Source organism: Temnothorax nylanderi, unplaced genomic scaffold, assembly GCF_030848795.1.
Source record: "Temnothorax nylanderi isolate EJ_2023f unplaced genomic scaffold, tnyl_v1.0 TNYL_tig0233_pilon, whole genome shotgun sequence".
Taxonomy (NCBI): Eukaryota; Metazoa; Arthropoda; class Insecta; order Hymenoptera; family Formicidae; genus Temnothorax; species Temnothorax nylanderi.
Window position 1 is genome coordinate 180,276 of NW_027249295.1, and position 21,354 is coordinate 201,629.

The 21,354-nt window shown below is 35.3% G+C and overlaps 2 protein-coding genes and 1 long non-coding RNA gene across 9 annotated transcripts; 1 reads left to right on the forward strand and 2 right to left on the reverse strand.

Annotated features, from left to right (window-relative positions):
* The first annotated feature begins 8 nt into the window (after window positions 1-8).
* Window positions 9-7,256, forward strand: LOC139779579 (uncharacterized). Of its 2 annotated transcripts, XR_011719932.1 has the most exons (3): window positions 9-93; window positions 1,480-1,700; window positions 7,074-7,256. It is a non-coding gene; the product is annotated as an uncharacterized lncRNA (long non-coding RNA). The 2 variants fall into 2 exon arrangements; XR_011719931.1 differs by lacking the exon at window positions 9-93 and having other exon boundaries at window positions 1,311-1,700.
* Window positions 2,976-8,050, reverse strand: Yod1 (Yod1 deubiquitinase). Of its 2 annotated transcripts, XM_071717977.1 has the most exons (5): window positions 7,918-8,050; window positions 7,720-7,827; window positions 6,688-6,844; window positions 6,088-6,404; window positions 2,976-3,766 (listed from the first exon to the last, which is right to left on the reverse strand). In XM_071717977.1, the coding sequence occupies exons 1-5, from the start codon at window positions 7,960-7,962 to the stop codon at window positions 3,548-3,550; spliced, it is 846 nt and encodes a 281-aa protein (XP_071574078.1). In that variant the 5' UTR covers window positions 7,963-8,050; the 3' UTR covers window positions 2,976-3,547. The 2 variants fall into 2 exon arrangements, with proteins under 2 accessions (XP_071574078.1, XP_071574077.1); XM_071717976.1 differs by having other exon boundaries at window positions 7,720-7,962.
* A 224-nt stretch (window positions 8,051-8,274) lies between these two features.
* Window positions 8,275-19,940, reverse strand: LOC139779573 (thioredoxin domain-containing protein 11). 5 transcript variants are annotated; one of them, XM_071717972.1, is made up of 11 exons: window positions 19,475-19,940; window positions 18,231-18,441; window positions 17,924-18,154; window positions 17,454-17,660; window positions 17,189-17,386; window positions 11,706-12,142; window positions 11,308-11,626; window positions 10,906-11,142; window positions 10,475-10,668; window positions 8,780-8,824; window positions 8,275-8,610 (listed from the first exon to the last, which is right to left on the reverse strand). In XM_071717972.1, the coding sequence occupies exons 1-10, from the start codon at window positions 19,696-19,698 to the stop codon at window positions 8,806-8,808; spliced, it is 2,277 nt and encodes a 758-aa protein (XP_071574073.1). In that variant the 5' UTR covers window positions 19,699-19,940; the 3' UTR covers window positions 8,275-8,610; window positions 8,780-8,805. The 5 variants fall into 5 exon arrangements, with proteins under 5 accessions (XP_071574073.1, XP_071574072.1, XP_071574070.1 ...); XM_071717971.1 differs by having other exon boundaries at window positions 8,275-8,824; XM_071717969.1 differs by lacking the exons at window positions 8,275-8,610; window positions 8,780-8,824 and adding an exon at window positions 8,874-10,268 and having other exon boundaries at window positions 19,475-19,938.
* Between the last annotated feature and the right edge of the window lie 1,414 nt (window positions 19,941-21,354).

Below are 21,354 nucleotides of genomic sequence, written 5' to 3' on the forward strand. Positions count from 1 at the left end.
AATCAAAGAGAAACTCTCATTATGCCCCTCGCCTCCGCTTGGAGGCGCTACAGTTGAAGTTCGACTAGTGTCCCCATGATATAAAAATACAAGGTATAGCAACATCAGGATGCGCAGTAGCCGACCAATGCCAATGGCCGCGTTCAGCAGACACAACTGTTGAGTTCGTCTTATCAACACTATGTGTTGATTGGTTGGTTCTAAAAGTAAGAGCCAATCTCGACTGCTACTGAGCGGCTTGGTCTGCTGAACGCGCCCATTGGCATTTGAATCCAAATGCCAATATATATGCTATAGGCCTATAGCATATATATATTTGAGTCCGTTTGTCTGTGATTTCTGCCCAGTGCTCTGAATGTCAACGTGTAAGAAATTCAAGCAAGCGCGGGTAAACGGCGGGAGTAATGCTGCGTTCCCACTATACGCGTCGCGCGTCGCGTCGTCTGTCGTTAACCAATCAAAACATCCCATTTTATTACATGCCTGCGCAACAGAAATCGAGCGCGCCATTTTTTAAATTATTCATTTTTCTTTAATTTACTTTATACAGTTTGCGAGATATCAAAATTATCAATCATTAAAATTTGTACATTCTCAAGGCACAGACAAATAATAAAAAAATAAAAAATAATTGCTTTACATATTGCATAACATACTTCTTTTGTGAAGTTCTAAAATAATATAACTTTGGCTACGATCAATGTGACGCTACAAATGCTTCGAAGCATTTTTTGATTGGTTAATTTGTAAAATTCTTTTTTCTGATTGGTCGATCAAATGCTTCGAAGCATTTGTAGCGTCACGTTGACCGTAGCCTTTATGTACCAAGAAAGATGCAACAATTAAGGCCATCGCACACAAAATTGCATAGGCTGCATAAGCATAGCATAAGAGCGCTGGACCAATGAGCATCTTATGTAAATCAATATGGCGACTTTATGCTGGATGCTCATTGGTTTAGCGCTCTTATGCTGGGTCTACAATGCGAGTCGCAAAGTCGTGAGTCGCAAGAATTGACCAATCACAGTCGAATTTGAGGAGAATAATCGACTGTGATTGGTCAATTCTTGCGACTCACGACTTTGCAACTCGCATTGTAGACCCAGCATTAGGGTGCCGTCCCATGCAGGACGGAATTTCGGAAAACGGAATCTCGGAATCATTCTGATTGGTTAGCCCCATGGGGCACAGTACAAGCCCCATGGGGCTAACCAATCAGAATGATTCCGAGATTCCGTTTTCCGAAATTCCGTCCTGCATGGGACGGCACCCTTATGCTACGCTTATGCTAAGTTATGCATTTTGGCCGGTATTCATAATCAGATCTTATTTCAAGACCGTCTTAAGTAATATCTTAAGATGCTAATACGGCTCTGTGATTGGTTAATGACATCTTAAGATTGTACTTAAGACGGTCTTAAATATAAGAACTGAAGATTCAATGCGTACAAAAAAAGATCCATCGAAATTTTATTTTAGTAATGCAAATACGGATGCAGGATGACAAGAAGAGCAGCAACAGTAGTTGCCGGATCTTGCGAGAGATGGCGAGCAATCGAACAAGGACAGATGTCGTTTCGTTAGACAAAGACAGATATAGGGAAAACAAAATTAGAAAGGTTGACATTATCGACATCGAGGAAGTTCGCCTGTCACTGCAGGATCCCCTTAATGCACAATGAAAAAGAACAAAATATAAGGTATAAAGCCCCTTGCACAATGCCAGGCAACAGGCAATAGGAACAGGAAATAACCAAAAAATCGTTAATTATAACCTAAAAAATTCGAATGCTATGATTGGTTGGCAACAGGCAATAGGCACAGAATTTCCAACGTGACGGAAACTCTGTGTCTATTGCCTGTGTCACTGTTTATTCCGCATTTACACATGATTTCTGATTTCTATACCCTGTTCCTATTGCCTGTTGCCTGGCATTGTGCAAGGGGCTTAAATATAGGAATATTCCTATATATATATCTTTATGGCTGGTATTCATAGGCCGGTATTCATAGTCGGTTCTTATATTTAAGACCGTCTTAGGGCCAATTCACCAACCACGGTTAGCTTAACCGACGGTTAAAGTTAGCAGGATTGACCAATAGAAAGCAGGGTGGATTCATTTCTATTGGTCAATCCTGCTAACTTTCACCGTCGGTTAAGCTAACCGTGGTTGGTGAAATTGCCCCTTAAGGGTCGACAGGAGTAACACTACCGACCTCTGTCGGGTTGCTTAGCTGCGATCCGTATTTTATTTATTATAAATTTTTTAAAAGCCAAAATGGAAAGCTTTCAGACCTGGAAAGCTGCTTTGAAACGGTTTTTCCCAAATTTTAGCCAAATTAATTAACGAATCTCATTAAACTTATGCTCGTTTTAATCAGTAAGATCAGCCGCAACCCGCTACAGAGCCGGATTTTCCATTTTGGCTTTTAAAAAATTTATAATAAATAAAATACGGATCGCAGCTAAGCAACCCGACAGAGGTCGGTACTGTTACTCCTGTCAACCCTTAAGTACAATCTTAAGACGTCATGAACCAATCACAGAGCCGTATTAGCATATTAAGACATTACTTAAGACGGTCTTGATAAAAACCGACTATGAATACCGGCCATAGTCGGTTCTAATATTTTAGATTTTACTTAAGACGGTCTTAAATATAAGACCTGATTATGAATACCCCCCATAAGTGCAAAATCATCCTTGGACGGTGTTCATGCTGAACTTCATGATTAAGATCGCCGGCCTCATATTTTAAATTATCTCAAGTACAATCTCGAGAAAACTTATGTGTAAGATTATACTATGAATATCATCGTGGCACTCGGATGACGAATCTCGCGTGACTTCAGACGTGAAATTGCAGACTGATAAAATTACAGATTTTTACTTTTTCAATAAAATGTAAAGATTCAAGGAAATCGTCGGATGCATGTCTTTTGAGACGAGCGATCTGAGATCGCAGATAATGATGTTTAATCAAAATCAGTAACTTGTGTATTATGTGCATTAACAATCCTTAACATCAAACAAATTCGCATTAATGATATTATTATTTGCAAGCGCCTCGCTCAAGTAGAAAAAGATATTAGCTCTCTCATACTTTTAGCTGTAAAACGGCAATTTTTCAGTCCTAAACAATATTCCTAGAAAGTACAATTTTTTGCCCTAATACAAATATAACAATATATCGCATAAAAACGTAATTCAGACTATCAATAAAAAGGTCAATTAAATATAATGATTACCTAGAATATATAATACATAATTTGTGAATATAATTTGTAAAAATATCACACACACTTCCGTACCTTCGAGCACAGAATTTCCCGTCGTTTGGATACCGTTGTACAAAGAATTTGTAATAATAAGCGCTTGAATTAAAATTGATTAAAATTATAATAGCGTACGATGAGAATAAATAGATAAACCGAGAGATCCCCGAACGTTCCAATCGAAGAAAATGACTGTCAAAAGTCATTCTATACTGTTTAAAGTCAAGGATAGTCACCAGAGAGTTAGATCATATGGGCTGTTGATACATGGCTACGCTGCTACTTCACCGAAATTCTTGTGACCGGTGTCCTTGGCGTGCTGCTGTGCTGCCGCTTGTCCGCTTAGCATGACTTTACAGTCAATACACATCAGGGTAAATTTTTGCACATCCGTGAACTGGCGACTCAATCTTGCCTCTTTCGCAAGTTGAGCGGCTTCTAGAAGCACTCTCTCATCCTCGGTGGGAAATATCGTTTGGATACTGCCACCCTGATAAAGAAAATGCATTAAAGTCGAAATTATAAAGTTTACAAAAGACTGATAGAATTCTCTGTGTTGAAAGATAAATGTAAAAAAAAAAGAAAAAATTGAGTCTTCTTAGTTTTGATATAATTTAACCCTTCGAGGCCACACCTCTTTTTTTAATACGTCCCGGCTACACTGGGGTGGTCACTACCCCAGACGGATTTAAAGTCTCATAATTTAAATTAATGCACGTAAAAATTCATAAAACATCTTAAGGAGATCTTGGAGCGATGGCAATGACCGATATTTATAGGTGTATGATTTTCTTCGAATTGGCTTTACAGATTTAAAATCCCTTTAACACGTTTAAAGTACATACAGAAATGATGGGTGGAGTGGTAAATTGAAGACTTAAAACTTAAAAGAATTGAAAAAATTATATTTGATACTACTTAGTGTACCTAACCTTTTGTACCTAGAGCTGTCACTTCATGAAAACTTTCGTTTAATATACGAATTATATAGCTTACATGTACAAATCGAAAGTACCCCACTAATCGAACTAGATCAAAGAACAACGTTGAATCATTGAAACTAAGATTAAAAGCCTAATAAGAAAGATTTTCACTGATCGCAGATTTCATGTATGTACACACACGCGGTATACATGGCGTTGCAATCTGACAAGAACAGATATTTCGTAGGATCTCGTTGGATAAGGACAGAATGATCAAAATTATCGATATTTTTAATTCCGCTTAGATGAGGGCGCTTTCCCGTCGGAGTTCGGCCGTCACTCCAGGATTCCCTTAAGGTGATCCTAAAGCCGTCTGTAATACCGGTTTTTTTCTTAACGCATATCTTTTTATTGGCTTTATGGATTTTAAAATCCTTCTCTAAAGTTAAAGTACGCATCAAAATCTAGGTCATGGTGGTCGAATTTATATCGAAAACGAAAAAAAATTAATATTTTTTGGTATACGTGACGACAATATTTGTTTTGTACAAAAATTTCACAATAAATATCCACAAAATTAGACCGGCATGACCTAGGGACAACATGTAAGAACAATATCGTGCAATTGGAACTAAGAATAAAAGCCTACAAAAAAAGATTAATTGTAATGAATGCAATATAACCTATAACCATGTCTATCCTTGTCTATTATCATTGTCTATACAAGGACAGATATAGAATTCACTTGTTTTAACCTCACTTGCGAAAACATTCGCTTTATATAAAAATTCTACAATGTATTGTTACAAAAAGACTGTGGCGTGCCCAGCGGATTACATCCAAAAATACGATACCGTTGTCAGAATTAGGTTTAGACTCTAAACAAAAAAGTTATCTGTGACAAAGCATTATTGCAAACGTGCAAACGTGCACTAAAAGTATTTTTGGATGTAATCCGCTGGGCACGCCACAGTCTTTTTGTAACAATACATTGTAGAATTTTTATATAAAGCGAATGTTTTCGCAAGTTGAGGTTAAAACAAGTGTCGGGATTACAGACGACTATAGGATCCCCTTAAGGGTCGACAGGAGTACCGGTGGAGACCTCTGTCGGGTTGGGTTAGCTGCGAGTCCGTATTTTATTTATTATAAATTTTTAAGAGCCAAAATGGAAAATCCGGCTCTGTACCGGGTTGCGGCTGATCTTACTGATTAAAACGAGCATAATTTTAATGAGATTCGTTAATTAATTTGGCTAAAATTTGGGAAAAACGAATCCGTAATTCGACATGTCGGCCGGCCGGAATTACGGATTCGTTTTCCCCAAATTTTAGCCAAATTAATTAACGAATCTCATTAAAATTATGCTCGTTTTAATCAGTAAGATCAGCCGCAACCCGGTACAGAGCCGGATTTTCCATTTTGGCTCTTAAAAATTTATAATAAATAAAATACGGACTCGCAGCTAACCCAACCCGACAGAGGTCTCCACCGCTACTCCTGTCGACCCTTAAGGGTGTTGTTCAAAAACATGTATGGTGCAGAACCCAAAATGTGGTCGATGAACAAAAATATTGTAATTTTTAGTCGCGATAAGGAATATACACCAAGGCCACACCGGGGTGGTCACCACCCCTATAATAATTTTCAAATGTTTACCAAACATAACTGACATGGCTTAAAGCCTTTCTACTGCATGGATCTTTGAGAGAGAAACCCAACTAAGGATTCTGGGTGAAGGGACACTGATTATAAAGCCTATCTTAAAAATATTGGGCCCTGAATTTTTATTGGGGTAGCCGCCACCCCATGTGGCCTCGAAGGGTTAAAAATATACGATAAAATCGAGAAAAAATAAAATTTTTAAGTATTGACATAAGAAATTTACATCAAGCGGCTCCAAGTAGAGAGGGTCATAATGGATTCCATCAAATATGAGGAAGACCCGTTGAGCGTAATGTTGGTCCTCGCCAAACCTATTGATGATCGCGTTAATGCTATCGATTACCGCTATCTCCAAACCATAAAACTTAGACAGAATCGACAACTCTATGGCGCCACCCCAAGCGTCAGATTTGAGGATCCACTCACAATATTCAACATTGGGTCTACCCAGTAATGCCTCGGAGTATTCATTCGGGTCTGCCGCTACCGCGTTTGCTATAATTTCTCTCATAAAACTGGCGCAGCTAGTGTCCACTTTTCCTGAAGAAACACAAATTAAATAATTATCATAATTTACAGTTTTTGAGTTTACATCTGTTTTTCCTCTTTCGATTTTAAAATATATGCAATTTTTATTTAGCCTTGATACTTTTAGGTACTTGTATACTTAAATCATATTCTTAGAAGTAATATTTGTTTTTAAAATTATATAAATTATATGCTCTTCTTTGCATCTTTAAACTTAAGAAAATTATTTGGATATATTCTACCTTTGATGGATTGCATCATATTCTAACGTTTTTATCTCCTAGTGCTTGCTCACCATTCAGGACGTAACCCACGCTGGTAAAGAGACAGGAATTATCTGCAGGTACAACCTTCCTCATAAGGACACCTGGAGCATTAGCAAAGTTGTCCTGGTCAACGATATGCGACCGTCCGAGATTGTCCAGTCTCTGCTCATGTCTATTGAACACGATCTGCATGTGATGTTCATATAAGAGATTCTTTTCTTGACTTTTTTAGACATTGAATGGGTTTCAAGCAAAATAAATAAATAAAATCATAATTTTAATGTGACAAAAATTATTTGTTATGTATTCAAGCTTAAATAGAGATAGGAATAAATGAAATGGATAACTCTAGTGTGTACAATTTTTATGTACAGATTTCAACTTTGATCAATGTCTCTATTTCTTGTCTTTTCAGAATTTTTATGAATGACCGATTAAGGAAGGTGGTTGGTGTCACACATTATGAGGCAGGCGGGAAGGAGAAAAAGCCTATAGGTGTGTTGCGATCAAATTTTTCATCACGTGAAATAAACAAGTTAAGGTTTTAAATCGTTGTTTGTACAATTGAAACTCAAATACATTATTATCTACATTGAAATGTGGCAACATGCTGTTTTATTTTTACAATTTCTTGATAACTATGCAGACAAATTATTTCAGTCTTCGTAAAAGTCCTTCCTAAATATGTAAAGAGTTATTTGCATCTATTTTCATTAAATTCTTATCATTTTTAATATACTTTCGAGAGTTACATTACAGGTAACATATTTGCTATGTCACCAGTGTACAAGAGTATAACTTCAATATAATTAATTACTCGACAACTATGCAGACAATTATCTTCAACTTTGGCATGGACAACAAATTCCCATAAACGAATATCCTCCATAAATTTAAACTAATTCTTATCATTTTGATTTGAGCAACCACTCTCCTTAATGTGACCACGAATTACATAATATTCTGTATATTTGCTTGCTCAGACATAGATACTCAACAAACCAATGCTATATACTCTTTTTATGTCATTTCCTGTGGTCTCAGGAGTTGACGAGACAAACCTGTTTCTCTTCAACGATAAGGGTGTCTCCGGAGATGATACCGGCGCGTTCAATCGTGGCGTCGGCCGCGTCTAGGTCGATAGGTTTCGGCGGAAAGCCGACGAGTACCTGGAGGGCAGCGGTTGGTACACCAGTGAGTTCGGCGAGCTTCGCCTTCAGCTGCGATACTTTAGCGTGGGCCGTGAGACCATAAACAACCTTTTGACCTGATTTGGTTTTCACTCGGAGCACGAAACCCGCCATGACCGTCAGTCCGCTCCCTGCGACTAGAAACGGCCGTGACTCGGACTCGGACGACGTGTATCTCCGCCAATCAGCTGTTTCGCGCGTGCCTTCGCGGCACCTTTATTCTCGTTATCGTTGTTGTTGTTGTTGGTTGTTGGTTGTTGGTTGTTGGTTGTTGGTTGTTGTTGTTGTCGTTGTCGTTGTCGTCGTCGTCGTCGTCACGGCCAGACCGATCAATTACGTACGCATACGATTGTGCATCGTTTACTGCGATAACTGACAATATCAACAGATAGCGGTAATTGAGAAGGAGAGGGGCTTTCTCATCGATTTGGCCGAAACTTCACAATTTTGTGTATTTTAATGCGTAAAACATATGTCTTATAAGTTAAAATTGTCGCTCTTAATTAGGAAAAAAGTTATTAATACTAAAAAATTAACAGTTGCGTGGTTAGGATATCTGTCATACCGACATAATGCATTGTACAGAAGGCGTCAATAATGCCTTCCCAGCTAAAATTGCTACGCGCAACGCATCTAGCCATTCGTGCATCATGACTGTTGGTTTACTGTTGGTTGGTTTATGTGCGGTGGCTCTTATACTATAGCGTCGGCACCTTTGATGTAATGGATCACAGGTCACATCACCGCTGCCATCTTCTGGAGCTGTAAGAGAGAAAGAGAGAGAAGTATCTTTCTCTTTGTCATACATACAGGTCGTCATATTTCTGGTAGGATATACCGATCATGCGCATCTGGAAATTGAGTACCACTAAAGAAGTTCAGTGTTACTACTGTATGTATGTATGTATGTACTAAGTATGTATGTACATACTACTGTGCTTCAGGCTTATTTCTGCTTCAGTGAAAGAATAGAAGTCTGAAAAATAAAATGGGCAATACAGAGAATTAAATTGAATACACATAAATATATACATACAGATTTACTATATAATATTTACATAAATTTACAAATGCTATTGCACCAGCACCAGATGCATCATATAGAAATACAAATAAGTATCATGAATTTTTCTTGTATATACTGTGTTACTTTTGACTGGCAAAAATTAATTTTTCATATATTTCATCTTTCAATTCTTTTCGGCAAAACGTTTATCGAGTTTTTTCTCAATCGAGTTTTCCTTCTTTGACTTTTTTTAAGAGTTTTATTGATGTAATTCAATCATGGATGCTATATGGTGACAAGAAATAGAAATTTAAGGCAAGACATCGTAATATAAACGTTTGTTTCATATTTTGTCAATTTTAAACATTTCTTTTAACATTTTAACTAATTTTGACTAATCGATCAAACTAATCTAAAGAATAAACTAAATATAGATGATAATTCTTAGAATTAATGCAACTAAATGATTAGTAAATCAGAAGTGTATTTAAAGCCTCGCGCGCGTACAATAATTTTGCGCATCCGAGAATATAAATCGCGCATCTAACAGTTTTACATCCAAAATCTTTGCGCATCTACATCTGAAGAAGTACATGCTTTAGGATCTTAAATAGATACTCTGCTTTTATATTCCGTTGATACTCTCTATGCTTACATTCGATCTTGTATTTATCGATTTCGTGCACTCTCACTGCAGACCGCATAAAGTTAGGATAACTCTATAGCCATCAGTTCTAGATTTTTACTTCGATTTACTTTTTGCTTCTGTTATACTTATAAAAAGTGATAGATCGAGCAAAAAACTTCTCCATTCACAATTTGGCGTAAATCTGTTATATAGTCGAAAGTATCCCAAAATACTAATATCTATCGTCACATGGACGTATCTTGATTCGCAAGGCGAAATCTATATCACAATTCGCTTCTTATTCTCTCTCGTTTAATAGTCGCTGCATGTACAACACCCTGAAATTCGTAACTTTGTTTTTCTATTTTCTCGTTTGTTTCTAGCGACCTAATAACGTTGTAATACTTAAAAAACTTTCTTTTAATCAGTTGTGCCTTCTTTCGATCCTTGCTAAGATCAACGGTAGAGCCTAGAATAAAATTCATGTCCCTGATATGCTCTAATTTGAGTAGAATAATTTTACGTTTATTGCGCGCAATTTTCTTATTTAGGAAGCTTAGATGCCGCCTTAACTTCCTATAATCCTGCAGAAGTTGCTCGATAATATCTAAGCACAGCCTTCGGGTTCTAGCGATACACTTATCCGGCGCTTCACCAGTTCCCATCTGACAGATATTGGTCAGAGCTTCGACGTGAGAATCACCGTTCAAGTTCGCCAGCACAAAGTTCAGCAAGTTTGGAATGGTAATAGGAACAGAAAATGGAAACACAGTACTGTCCTCCTTTCTAAAATAAAAATTCAGCAAAAGGAAATATTACAATATATAAAATAATATATATTTTTAAATCAAAATAAATGTTCTATCTATGGAATCGAAGTCAAAAACAGAGAGAAACCAAAAGAAACAAAAAACAAAAGATATTTTTTATATAAATTTTAAAGAATAACATTTTAACAAATGATTGCAAGAAACTTTTCGCACTTCACATACCTTTTCGCAGGAAAGAATAAAATAGATGGAAAACGATTCATACTGTACTCCCAAGGCAAATCGTTGTTGTCTCCATCAACTCTGACAAAAGTCAGATGATTCATATTGGATAAGTAATATGCCACTGTTAAGTATACATACGATATAGCACTACAAAATCCGCAATAAGAGGAATGATACATTATAACAACGTCCTAAAAAAAAAAGTTTAATTACATTTGATTTATTATATAGTAGGAAATATAATAATTAGCGATAAAATCTATCTCTCAATATACAGTTTTAACACATTTTTATTTATTTTGCCAAAAACTTATGTATGTCTATCAATCCTGATTATTTAAAGATTAAAGTACCAATATTATTTATTGCATATTCTCATACATATATTGCTAACAAGGTGCAATAATCAAGTACTGCATATAACTGACCTTAGATGGATCCAAGATAGTATGCAGAAATGTTTTCGTTGTCAATTCTGGCACACGAATCTTCGGACGCAAATCTGCAGTATTGTTGCTGTCTTCATCAAGCAACTTCCATGCTTTGTAATGCTTTGAATTGTCCGAACGCAATGTTCGCTGTAATAAACCTTGCGTATAATTGTTTATGAAGTCAACGAGAGCGTACTCGCTGAACTCATGTTGCATAACATACTGGCTCTCCAACTGCAACACAAAAAGAAAAATGATAAAAATGTTACAGAAAAAAAACATGAGACATTTACAACTAGCCAAATCGGCCAGTTTTAAATTATGAAAATTGGCGACAATAAGCATACTATTCTTTCTGTTATTAAAATATATATCATTGTTATAAATTACAAAACTTACCGCAGCATCCAAGATGATGACGGTGGTTTTGTTTTTCCGCTTCGAAATATCAATTCCCAGATGTTCTGCAAAATGATAGTAATGCAAACTGTCGATAGCTATCAACGCTAATGTCTTGTTGGTTTTGCAAACCGATTCCTTTAAGCTGATGTTAAACTGCCTTGGAAACTCTCGCGGGAATAATGATGGATGGTAATCATTTCCAGCCATCCATTTTTTGCAATTCTCTTTTAAAAAACCTTTTCTCACTATATTTGCGGATCGCAAATCGGTTTCTTCCTTCAATAATGATGATTTATATTCTATACCTGCATGCAGCCTTAAAACAATAATTTCTTTTTTTGAATAAATTGTTTTACAACGATTTATATCTGCATTTATATATAAATATATATTACCTCTTTAATTTTGACTCTTCCTGTAATTTTATTGATACATAATTCTTGTTGTAATTATATATCTGTTTCTCATGTTGTCCAATCATAACGGGAATTGTAAATACATCGGTACCTTTGCAAACATCGAATTTTTTAGAAATGACTGTACATATTTCTTTCTCTAATGGATTCATCACCTTCGTCTTGCACAAAAGACATTTATTCGTTGCTACGTTCGCACAACAGCTATTGTTGATCCACTGCTGAATCGATATGCTAGTAACTGATTCCTTGATTTGCTCAGTAAAAGTTTTGTTTTTCTTTAGATCGGCGCATTCTTGATTCCTAGAAAAGTGTCGGATCACCGCTGTACGTCGTTTTGCTTCAAGACGTGCAACTATATCCTTCACCGACATACTATCCGCGCAGTTGTAATACTGTAAGCCGATCTTTCTTATCTGTAGAACAAAAACACTTCGATATAAGTCATACAATTATTTGCTACAAAGAAATATATATTCTATAAGAATATTTATTATTTTAGTATATACATTATATTATAAATAATAAAACAGTTAACTTATTGTTAGTACATGAAAGTTGATCATAATATTCTTTCCAAGTTTGTAAACAAGTATCTTCCTAACTCTTATAAAATATCTGAATATATACCTAAATTATTATTGACTATTGGCCAGCCATTTAAGAATTAATAAAAAGAGTTATTAAATAAACTTTTAATTTGACATCTACTGTTGTGATTGTTGGCCTTTATTCCTATTTTATTTAATTTAATTTAATAAAAAGAGATTTGAGCATCATGTATGAATTTACCATTGTAGTAAGATCATTCACAGCTTTTTTACCATATATAATACCTGCGCAACGATACCGAAACTGTCGTTAAGGAGTTAGAGAATCCCCGTGCTGGTATAAAAAAGTAATACATTCTACTCATAAAACATTTTTCAAAATTCAAATAGAGGTCCCCGGGCTAAAAATTTGAAAAATAAAGTTCCCAGTGCTTCAGTAATTCTTCATTTTTCAAGTCAAGTGCTAAACCTATACCGGAAACACAAAAAATTCATTACGCTATACCTGATAACAATAAAAATATGAATGTGAAAATATTCTCTCAATGTAATGTCAAATCATATAAAATAATTAAAAAAAATAAAAATAAATAAATAGTATAAACGTTATATAATATAATTTTTAGATATATTTTTCATTTATTTTATGTTTATTTTTAATTTTTAATTTAATTAATTAATTTTATTTTCAAATAAATCTGATTGCTATTTTCACAGATATAATATACGTGTTTTTTTCATTAACTATATGATTTAATTGTTACATGCTATCCGTTAAAGTTCCCCAATTTATAATATTCCATTAAAAAAAAGTAATTCAATAATAAAAATAAGTAAAAATGCAATTAAAAAATAGAAAATATTCGAAATTTCTCTTTACCTATAGAACGAAATTTCAGGATTGCTGTCTATAAATTTATCAAATTTTTTGATAGCCATTGGTAGTTTCTTATTTAAAAAAAATTCTTTGAAAAAAAAATGAAGAAAAAATCCCTTAAAAAATCGAAGTTATTGGAATCCCATTTTCATATACAGCTTAAAAATTTCAAAATTAAGTCTAGAATTTGAGATTTTTTTGAAAAAAATCAAAACGGTCGCATTGAGAAAAACAAACATTTTTTACTTAAGGACGTTCTCCGGTCCTTATACTAGAGAAAATCGATTTTCTTTAGATTTTCTTGAAACTGTGAATATACGTTAATTTAAATGTGCTTTATGCGTGGTATAGATTTCAGTACCTCTTCCGGTATAAAAAATAAAGATACTGAGCCTCAAAGTTTCAACTTTTACTAATGAAAAGGTTTTCCAGGCCAAACGGTAAGAGATACGAGGTTGGTCAAAAGGACCAAAGTTGCTCCTCTCGTCGAGTTCTATAAGGAAAAAATGCCAAAATTAAAAAAAATTAAATTAAAAAATTTTTTTTGGTAAAAATTGAAACTTTGAGGCTCAGTATCTTGATTTTTTAAACCGGAAGAGGTACTGAAATTTATACCACGCATAAAGCACACCTAAATTAACGTATATTCACAGTTTCAAGAAAATCTAAAGAAAATCGATTTTCTCTAGTATAAGGACCGGAGAACGTCCTTAAATCCTAAAAAAAGTCATATTGTCCATTAAAAATTTTTTCGATATTTTCTTTGTAAAGTACAGTGAAAAACGAAAAAAAAGATTACCTCATTTTTTACAATATCTTTTTTCTTCTTAAAGTTACAAGCATTTGAAATTTTTCAAATTTTAAACTGCATTTTTTTTTAAATCCATAACTTAAGTATGGGTAGAGATAAAAATCTAAAAAAAATCATGGAAGCTACTTTCATTTAGTATAAAAACACAAAAAAATTTCGGCCAAGTAAAAAATGATCAAGGAAAATCATCGGTTGAGTTGGCATGGAATGCCCTATATATATATATATATATGGGACGATCCACGTCACTTTTACCCCCCATCTGTCCAAAATTGGTATGGACGGATTTTAATGACCAAGGGCGGAAAATGTTTGTCTTGAAAAGAGCTTTCGAAAGGCGTGTGGCATATATGCGCAATTCAACATGGCGTCATAGTTATGGCTGCTTAAAGGGATAAATTTAAAATTTCAGATCCAACATGGGCAGATAAAACGGTGAAAAGTAACTAAATTCATGTGAAACTCAGTATTTGGGAAATTTTGGGGTCGCTGATTACGAATCTGAACGTAAAATTGTGAAATTCAAAATGGCGGATCCAATATTGCGGATGCAAATATGAGAAACGGACGAAAATTCCAGTAAATGATCTGAAAACTCTTACTGGAAGGTTTTTTGGGTCGCTGATCACGAATTTGTAGCTAATTTGTTAAAAAACAACAGACAAACCGTGTTAATTGAAATTCTACTCTTAGCGTTACCCAGAGATGACGGCGTGGACGTGGTAGAAATTCATCTCCTTTGGAGTGCTATATTTTCGTGTGTTCCCCTGGCCTCTCACGCTTCGGGGTGCTTTATTTTCGTGAGTTCCCCTGGCCTCTCACGCTTCGGGGTGCTTTATTTTCGTGAGTTCACCTGTACTGTAGAATGTTCAGTGGTTGCTCACTAACAGAGTACTGATAAGAGATTACAGTACATGAAATACTCTGCTAGTGAGCAACCACTGAACATTCTACAGTACAGGTGAACTCACGAAAATAAAGCACCCCGAAGCGTGAGAGGCCAGGGGAACTCACGAAAATAAAGCACCCCGAAGCGTGAGAGGCCAGGGGAACTCACGAAAATAAAGCACCCCGAAGCGTGAGAGGCCAGGGGAACACACGAAAATAAAGCACTCCAAAGAAGATGAATTTCTACCACGTCCACGCCGTCATCTCTGGGTAACGCTAAGAGTAGAATTTCAATTAACACGGTTTGTCTGTTGTTTTTTAACAAATTAGCTACAAATTCGTGATCAGCGACCCAAAAAACCTTACAGTAAGAGTTTTCAGATCATTTACTGGAATTTTCGTCCGTTTCTCATATTTGCATCCGCAATATTGGATCCGCCATTTTGAATTTCACAATTTTACGTTCAGATTCGTAATCAGCGACCCCAAAATTTCCCAAATACTGAGTTTGACATAAATTTAGTTACTTTTCACAGTTTTATCTGCCCATGTTGGATCTGAAATTTTGAATTTATCCCTTTAAGCAGCCATAACTATGACGCCATGTTGAATTGCGCATATATACCACACGCCTTTCGAAAGCTCTTTTCAAGACAAACATTTTCCGCCTTTGGTCATTAAAATCCGTCCATACCAATTTTGGACAGATGGGGGGTAAAAGTGACGTGGATCGTCCCATATATATATATATATATATATATATATATGTATATATGTAAGGGAAAATTAGTTATTAATTAATATATTTCTTATCCATCAAATTCTCCACGTTATATTATATTAAAAGTCAACAATTTTGACTATTTAAAAATGTATTTTTTAATGCTTACTCACAAAATAATTAAAAAATTATTACAGTACAATCTCGCTAATCCGGTACGTCCAATAATTCGACACGCGGCTTACGCGACCCCTTGGGCAAGAGGCACGGGGACAGGTTTAACGCTCACGTGTATTCATCTAATCATTAGTGACCGTTCGGTTAGACCATCGCCAATGCAGCATTGTTGATGATTCCGCGAAAATACATCGCCGCTTTTCTAGTTTCATTTTGTTTGCTGTAAATTTAGAAGTTTTTAAAATGCCCAATTATTTTATTTACCTCCTATATTCCTTACATTCTAATAGTCCGACAAACCCATTAACTCGGCACAACCTGGTTTTTAATAGCGCCGTATTAGCGAGATTCTACTGTACTTTATAAAAAAAAAGTTGGAAGGAAAATCTATACAATGCTAAAATCTTTTTTCCTTTTTTTTTTGTTAATAACTCCTAAATAACTAGCTAATAGTCAATAATAATTTAGGTATATATATTCAAAAAACTTCTCCCTACAAACTGTTAATGTATGGTTTATATCCGTGTTTCGCAGTGCCCAAGTTTTTCTTATAAGATAGGGATTCCCAACCTACGGCCTGCGGACCAGATTCGACCCCCCCCCCCCCATAGTTTTATATTCGGTCCGGATAAAACTCCTTCCCTCCCTGTCTGTTCTTTAAAATAGATAATTTTTTATAAGCGATCTATGTTCACAATAAAGTTCAATTCAAATCATAATTTTAATTTGATATTATATTTGTTAGGTCTATTTTGTTTAGTTTGCAATATAAAAAGAAGTGACCAATTATGACAGAACTGCATTTTGCATGTATATATGCATATGTATATATATACGATCATCCAATGCATAGTTTTGCTGAAACGGCTAAAAGTAAATAATCTTGAATGATCTTAGAAGACCCATGTCCTATATATATAGGTCAATGAACTCGTCTTGGAAGATTGAGTGTTCAGCTAAAAAAAGGAGTTTAAAAAAAAAGATCATTTTGGAATTTCGGAGAATCTCTACTTAGACAAGATTTGTGTCCATCATAAGATGTTCCCTCGAAACAGAGTAAGTTCTATTTGAAACATTTTTTTCAAATAACGAATAGTTTGGGAAATAATTATGTGTAAAGATGAAAATGAGATACCCTATATATCGTTGTGTGCGCTTTCGGTTCTGCAGTTTTGTCGTTACTACGCTGAACTTTTATAATATAAAAGAATTTAAAAATAAAGATATTTCGTTTTTATGTATTTCAAAAATAAAACTTATCTACCCTCCCCCTGGTTATTACAAAGATCTTAATATAACCCTCTGCAGACAAAAAAGGATGGAAACCCCTAAACTAAGACATCATATAGATCACAAACGATTATTTTTGAATTAATAATAGATATTTATGGATTAGGAAATTGTTTCCAAAAAGCAGACAAAAAGTTAATGACGAACCAGATTGTAAATATAATTTTCCGTATGAAGCGGATTTCGTGGTGTAAAGAGAAATAAAACTGGTCCTTCACGGAGATAGGGCGCGAGAGTGAGCGCTTTGATTCCAGGCGGCTGTAGCCAGAGAGACGGTTGATGAACAGAATTGCTGATCCAATTCAGGATGTTCTCGGAAGTCCACTCATTGCCTTCCGGATAGCTCTAAGTTTTTAAAGCTGGTGTATTATGTAAGATAGAGAATAGGGAAATTCGCGCACCGCATACTTACTAAAGATTCATTCCACATGAGCAAGCTTGCCGATGGAAACTTGTAGACTCCGTAATGTAATTTGCTGGATGATGCGCTAGTCACTATAGCAAATACCAATTCTCTATTAGGATCTCTTTCCAATGACCGTATTGCGGCTTTATAAAACTCCTTGTATCCAGGAGTTCTATCCAATCGTGTAAAATTAAAATATCCAACGACTACTGCCTGTAAGTTATCAGAGTAATTAATCATTAATTATTAGTCCTCAATCCATTGTACCTCGATTATTGAAATTAGCGTATATTAAATTTTTCACAATTTATTTTATATGTTAAATTAAGGTAAACTAAGTTTTACTTTGAATGACAACTAATACTAAATATCTCTATAAATAAAATTAAAACACAAACAAAATTTACTTATTTTTATTATTTCTTAAATAAAAGAAAAATCCTGGAAAATAATTTTTTTTTTAAATTTATACTTACATCGTAGGCAACTAATAATTCCATTAGTTGTTCTTTATGTATTATTCTAATAATAGGATTCATAAGTGCATCGAGGAAACGAATCATATATGGTGCTGTACGAATTCCTCTGTAATTAATGCCAGAATCTCTGGATGGATACAACATCAACACTGGATAACCATGGATTTTATTATACTGCGCTCTGCATTCTGAATCGGGATGCCAACAATTAATGGCTGCGAAGAATATCTAAGAACACACATAGTGCCCAAATGCTTATGAATACGCAAGGAGAGATATAGGATCCTGGATCACAATTTTGTACCTGTGGATGATAAAACCGAGCAACGCTTTCAAATTCATGTCGAAGCGCCTGGCTTTCCGCATCCCAGGGTGCATAATACATAACAAAGCTGAAATCCGCTTGTGTTATCCTCTCGATCATCGCATCTAGATGACCCTTATAGAAGTCCAATATCAGAGAATTCTGATCGAAGAAAGGTTTCGCTATGGGAGGCCTGGAGAGTCTGGGTGGTCTACAAAATCCACAGTATTAGCACAGCCAGATGTTAACAATGCATTAAAAATATGTATATGGTGTCCGGTTTCAGGTTTTAATAACCAAACTGTACCAATGTTCTATGAATAAAAATAAGAAAAAATAAAATATGCTGCAAAAGAAATCTGTTCTTATTATTAATTAAGCACAGTATAATTTTATTAATGTTCCACTTAAAAATATTGGCCGTTCTTGTCAGTGACTAGTGACTACTGGGTTCATTTCGTCCTTTACAAATTCATTATGAACAACATCTATTTCATGGAGTACATACAAATGGTACAAGAGATTATTCTTTATAAAGAATTCTATAGACTGATAAAGCAACGTTTATGAGAGGTATTATTTTTAATTTTTCCAATAAATACATCAAAGCATTCAATTAGATGGTTGTTTTATATAATTCTTTGACCTTCAAAATCACCAGATTGTTAGATTTTTACTGTTTTTGTTGCAATTTCTTAATAAAGCTTTTATGAACCTATATTTATATAAATTTTTTTTCTCATTCTTACCTGTACAACACATTGGCGTAACTTGGCCGTTAAAACCTAAAATACTCTGCAAAAGTACTGTGTATGTGTGTACATATATATATATATATATGTGTGTGTGTGTGTGTGTGTGTGTGTGTGTGTGTGTGTGTGTGTGTGTGTGTATATATATATATATATATATATACCCAGTCAGAAGTGACAAGTCAAAGTCGGCTATTAGACGGCTATGTCATCTATGGTTTTATAGAGGTCTAATTTGAAGGACACAAAAACGTCCCAGTCAGAAGTGACAAGTCGAAAAGTCGGCTATTAGACGGCTATGTCGTCTATGGTTTTATAGAGGTTTAATTTGAAGGACACAAAAACGTATAATCGACCTAATTTTAGACGTCTATATCAACCGGTCCTTTGGTTGAAAAGTCGTTGATTCGCCGTCTTTTCAACTGATGATTTCTGACTGGGTATATATATATATATGTTTGTTTGTATATACGTATATAACCTAAAACTCACGAGCTGTGCAGAGCAGCCATAGCGGTAAAAGTAATCGCAAAGAGGAAACAGATAATTTCGTAAGAGAACATTTTGGCGGCCAGCCGTTCCTCTATCGCCAGCTTCTCCTTGGCCACGTCGTTACTTGGTTTGGACGTGGATGTTGACGTGATCTGGCGTAATAGGTTATCGGCATTTCTCGGCGAGCTCGTCTCGCGCTCCTCGCTAGACACTCGCCCAGCCATCGCCTATCGTCACCAGTGTTTACCGCATCGCTGTTGCTCAGTTGCTCTCGTGCTTTTCCTCGATACCCTTCCCCCTCAGCCCTGTTAATCGCGCAATTATTCTTATTTATTCAATTACAAGGGCAATCAGTTTTCAGTTTCACCATCCCCCTTCTTCCAAGTTAATTAACTGACACCATAGGCTGCATTCCGATATTCACTGTATGTGTTCCTTTTTTACTGGCAGTGTACTGGCAGTGCTGAAAATCTATAGTATACGTGACGCAAACTATAGATTTTCAGTACTGGCAGTGAATATCGGAATGCAGCCATAGAATAGATAGACCACTGAAAACCTCCCGTAAGTGTCTGAGCAGAATAGCTGACTTATAATTTCAAGACAGTGTTTTATGCTTTAAATCTTTGTTTTTAGCAACGCACAATACTGTCTTGTGTCTCAAGTCTTAAACGAGTGTACAAAGTGCCAACATTGTAAGACTTGAGACACAAGACAGTATTGTGCGTTGCTAAAAATAAAGATTTAAAGCATAAAACACTGTCTTAAAATTATAAGTCAGCTATTCTGCTCAGGCCCTAACTTAGCCGGTCAACTTCGACTTTATTAATTTTTTTTTTTTTTAATCGTTTGTTGGTCGTTTGTTGGTGATTGTTGGCCTAATTACAACGTTTGTTGGTTCTTAATTTTTTTTTAAATTAAAAAAGAAAAATTAGCCTTAAGTTAGCGGGAAAAATTTTATTTTTAATTTAAAAAAAGCCTAATCGATGCGTAATCGTTTGCAGATGATTGTTGGTCTAATTTTAGCGTTTGTTGGTTTATTATTAGTCTTAAAAACGAAAAAAAACGAAAAATTATCTCACATTGTCCTAGTTTACACCGACCGTTTGATACGCGTACCAAGTACTGTATCCGTATCAAATTCGTATCAAATTTCGGTATACACCGGGATAACCCGAGATTTGATACGGATTTGATACGGATATAGTACTTGGTACGCGTATCAAACGGTCGCGGTGTAGAGAGCCTCATTAAAGTAATCGAAGATTGGTTTATTTGCCTACGACTTAAGGTTTATTTCTATCAATTTAAGGCTAACATCTATAAAACTGCCTATGAATACGGGCCTTAAGGGTCGGCAGGAGACACGGTGGAGACCTCTGTCGGGTTGGGTTAGCTGCGAGTGGCTGCGAGTCCGTATTTTATTTATTATAAATTTTTAAGAGCAAAAATGCAAAATCGGGCTCTGTAGCGGACTGCATTATTATATAAAGAGTATATAAAAAAAAATTCACGAATCTATGTAACTTATTTTATGAGAAATCTTGTTATTACGAATTACGGATTCGTAATAACAAGATTTCTCATAAAATAAGTTACATAGATTCGTGAATTTTTTTTTATATACTCTTTATATAATAATGCAGTCCGCTACAGAGCCCGAATTTGCATTTTTGTTCTTAAAAATTTATAATAAATTAAATAAGGAGTTAAAGTGCAGTTTAACGTGTACTTAGTGCATATAGTGCACCTGAGTGCACTTGAGTTTGCCTGGGTCTCCTGCCGACCCTTAACATCGGCAGAAAATCGCGAAAAGATCAAGAAACATGGTGGTTCCTGTCTTTTTGCGCCGTCATCGTTTTAACCCTAAAGGTGCCTTT

What these genes read in the sequence shown, in the direction of transcription:
- Yod1 (XM_071717976.1), bottom strand. Translation starts at nt 7,962, where the DNA reads ATGGCGGGTTTCGTGCTCCGAGTGAAAACCAAATCAGGTCAAAAGGTT. An exon ending in TTATCGTTGAAGAGAAACAG is followed by an intron (nt 6,845 to 7,719) that starts GTTTGTCTCGTC and finishes CATCACATGCAG; the next exon opens with ATCGTGTTCAATAGACATGA. An exon ending in TCTACTTGGAGCCGCTTGAT is followed by an intron (nt 3,767 to 6,087) that starts GTAAATTTCTTA and finishes TTTCTTTATCAG; the next exon opens with GGTGGCAGTATCCAAACGAT.
- LOC139779573 (XM_071717969.1), bottom strand. Translation starts at nt 19,698, where the DNA reads ATGGCTGGGCGAGTGTCTAGCGAGGAGCGCGAGACGAGCTCGCCGAGA. An exon ending in ATGGCTGCTCTGCACAGCTC is followed by an intron (nt 18,442 to 19,474) that starts GTGAGTTTTAGG and finishes TGGATTTTGTAG; the next exon opens with ACCACCCAGACTCTCCAGGC. An exon ending in TCATGTGGAATGAATCTTTA is followed by an intron (nt 17,387 to 17,453) that starts GTAAGTATGCGG and finishes TTAAAAACTTAG; the next exon opens with AGCTATCCGGAAGGCAATGA.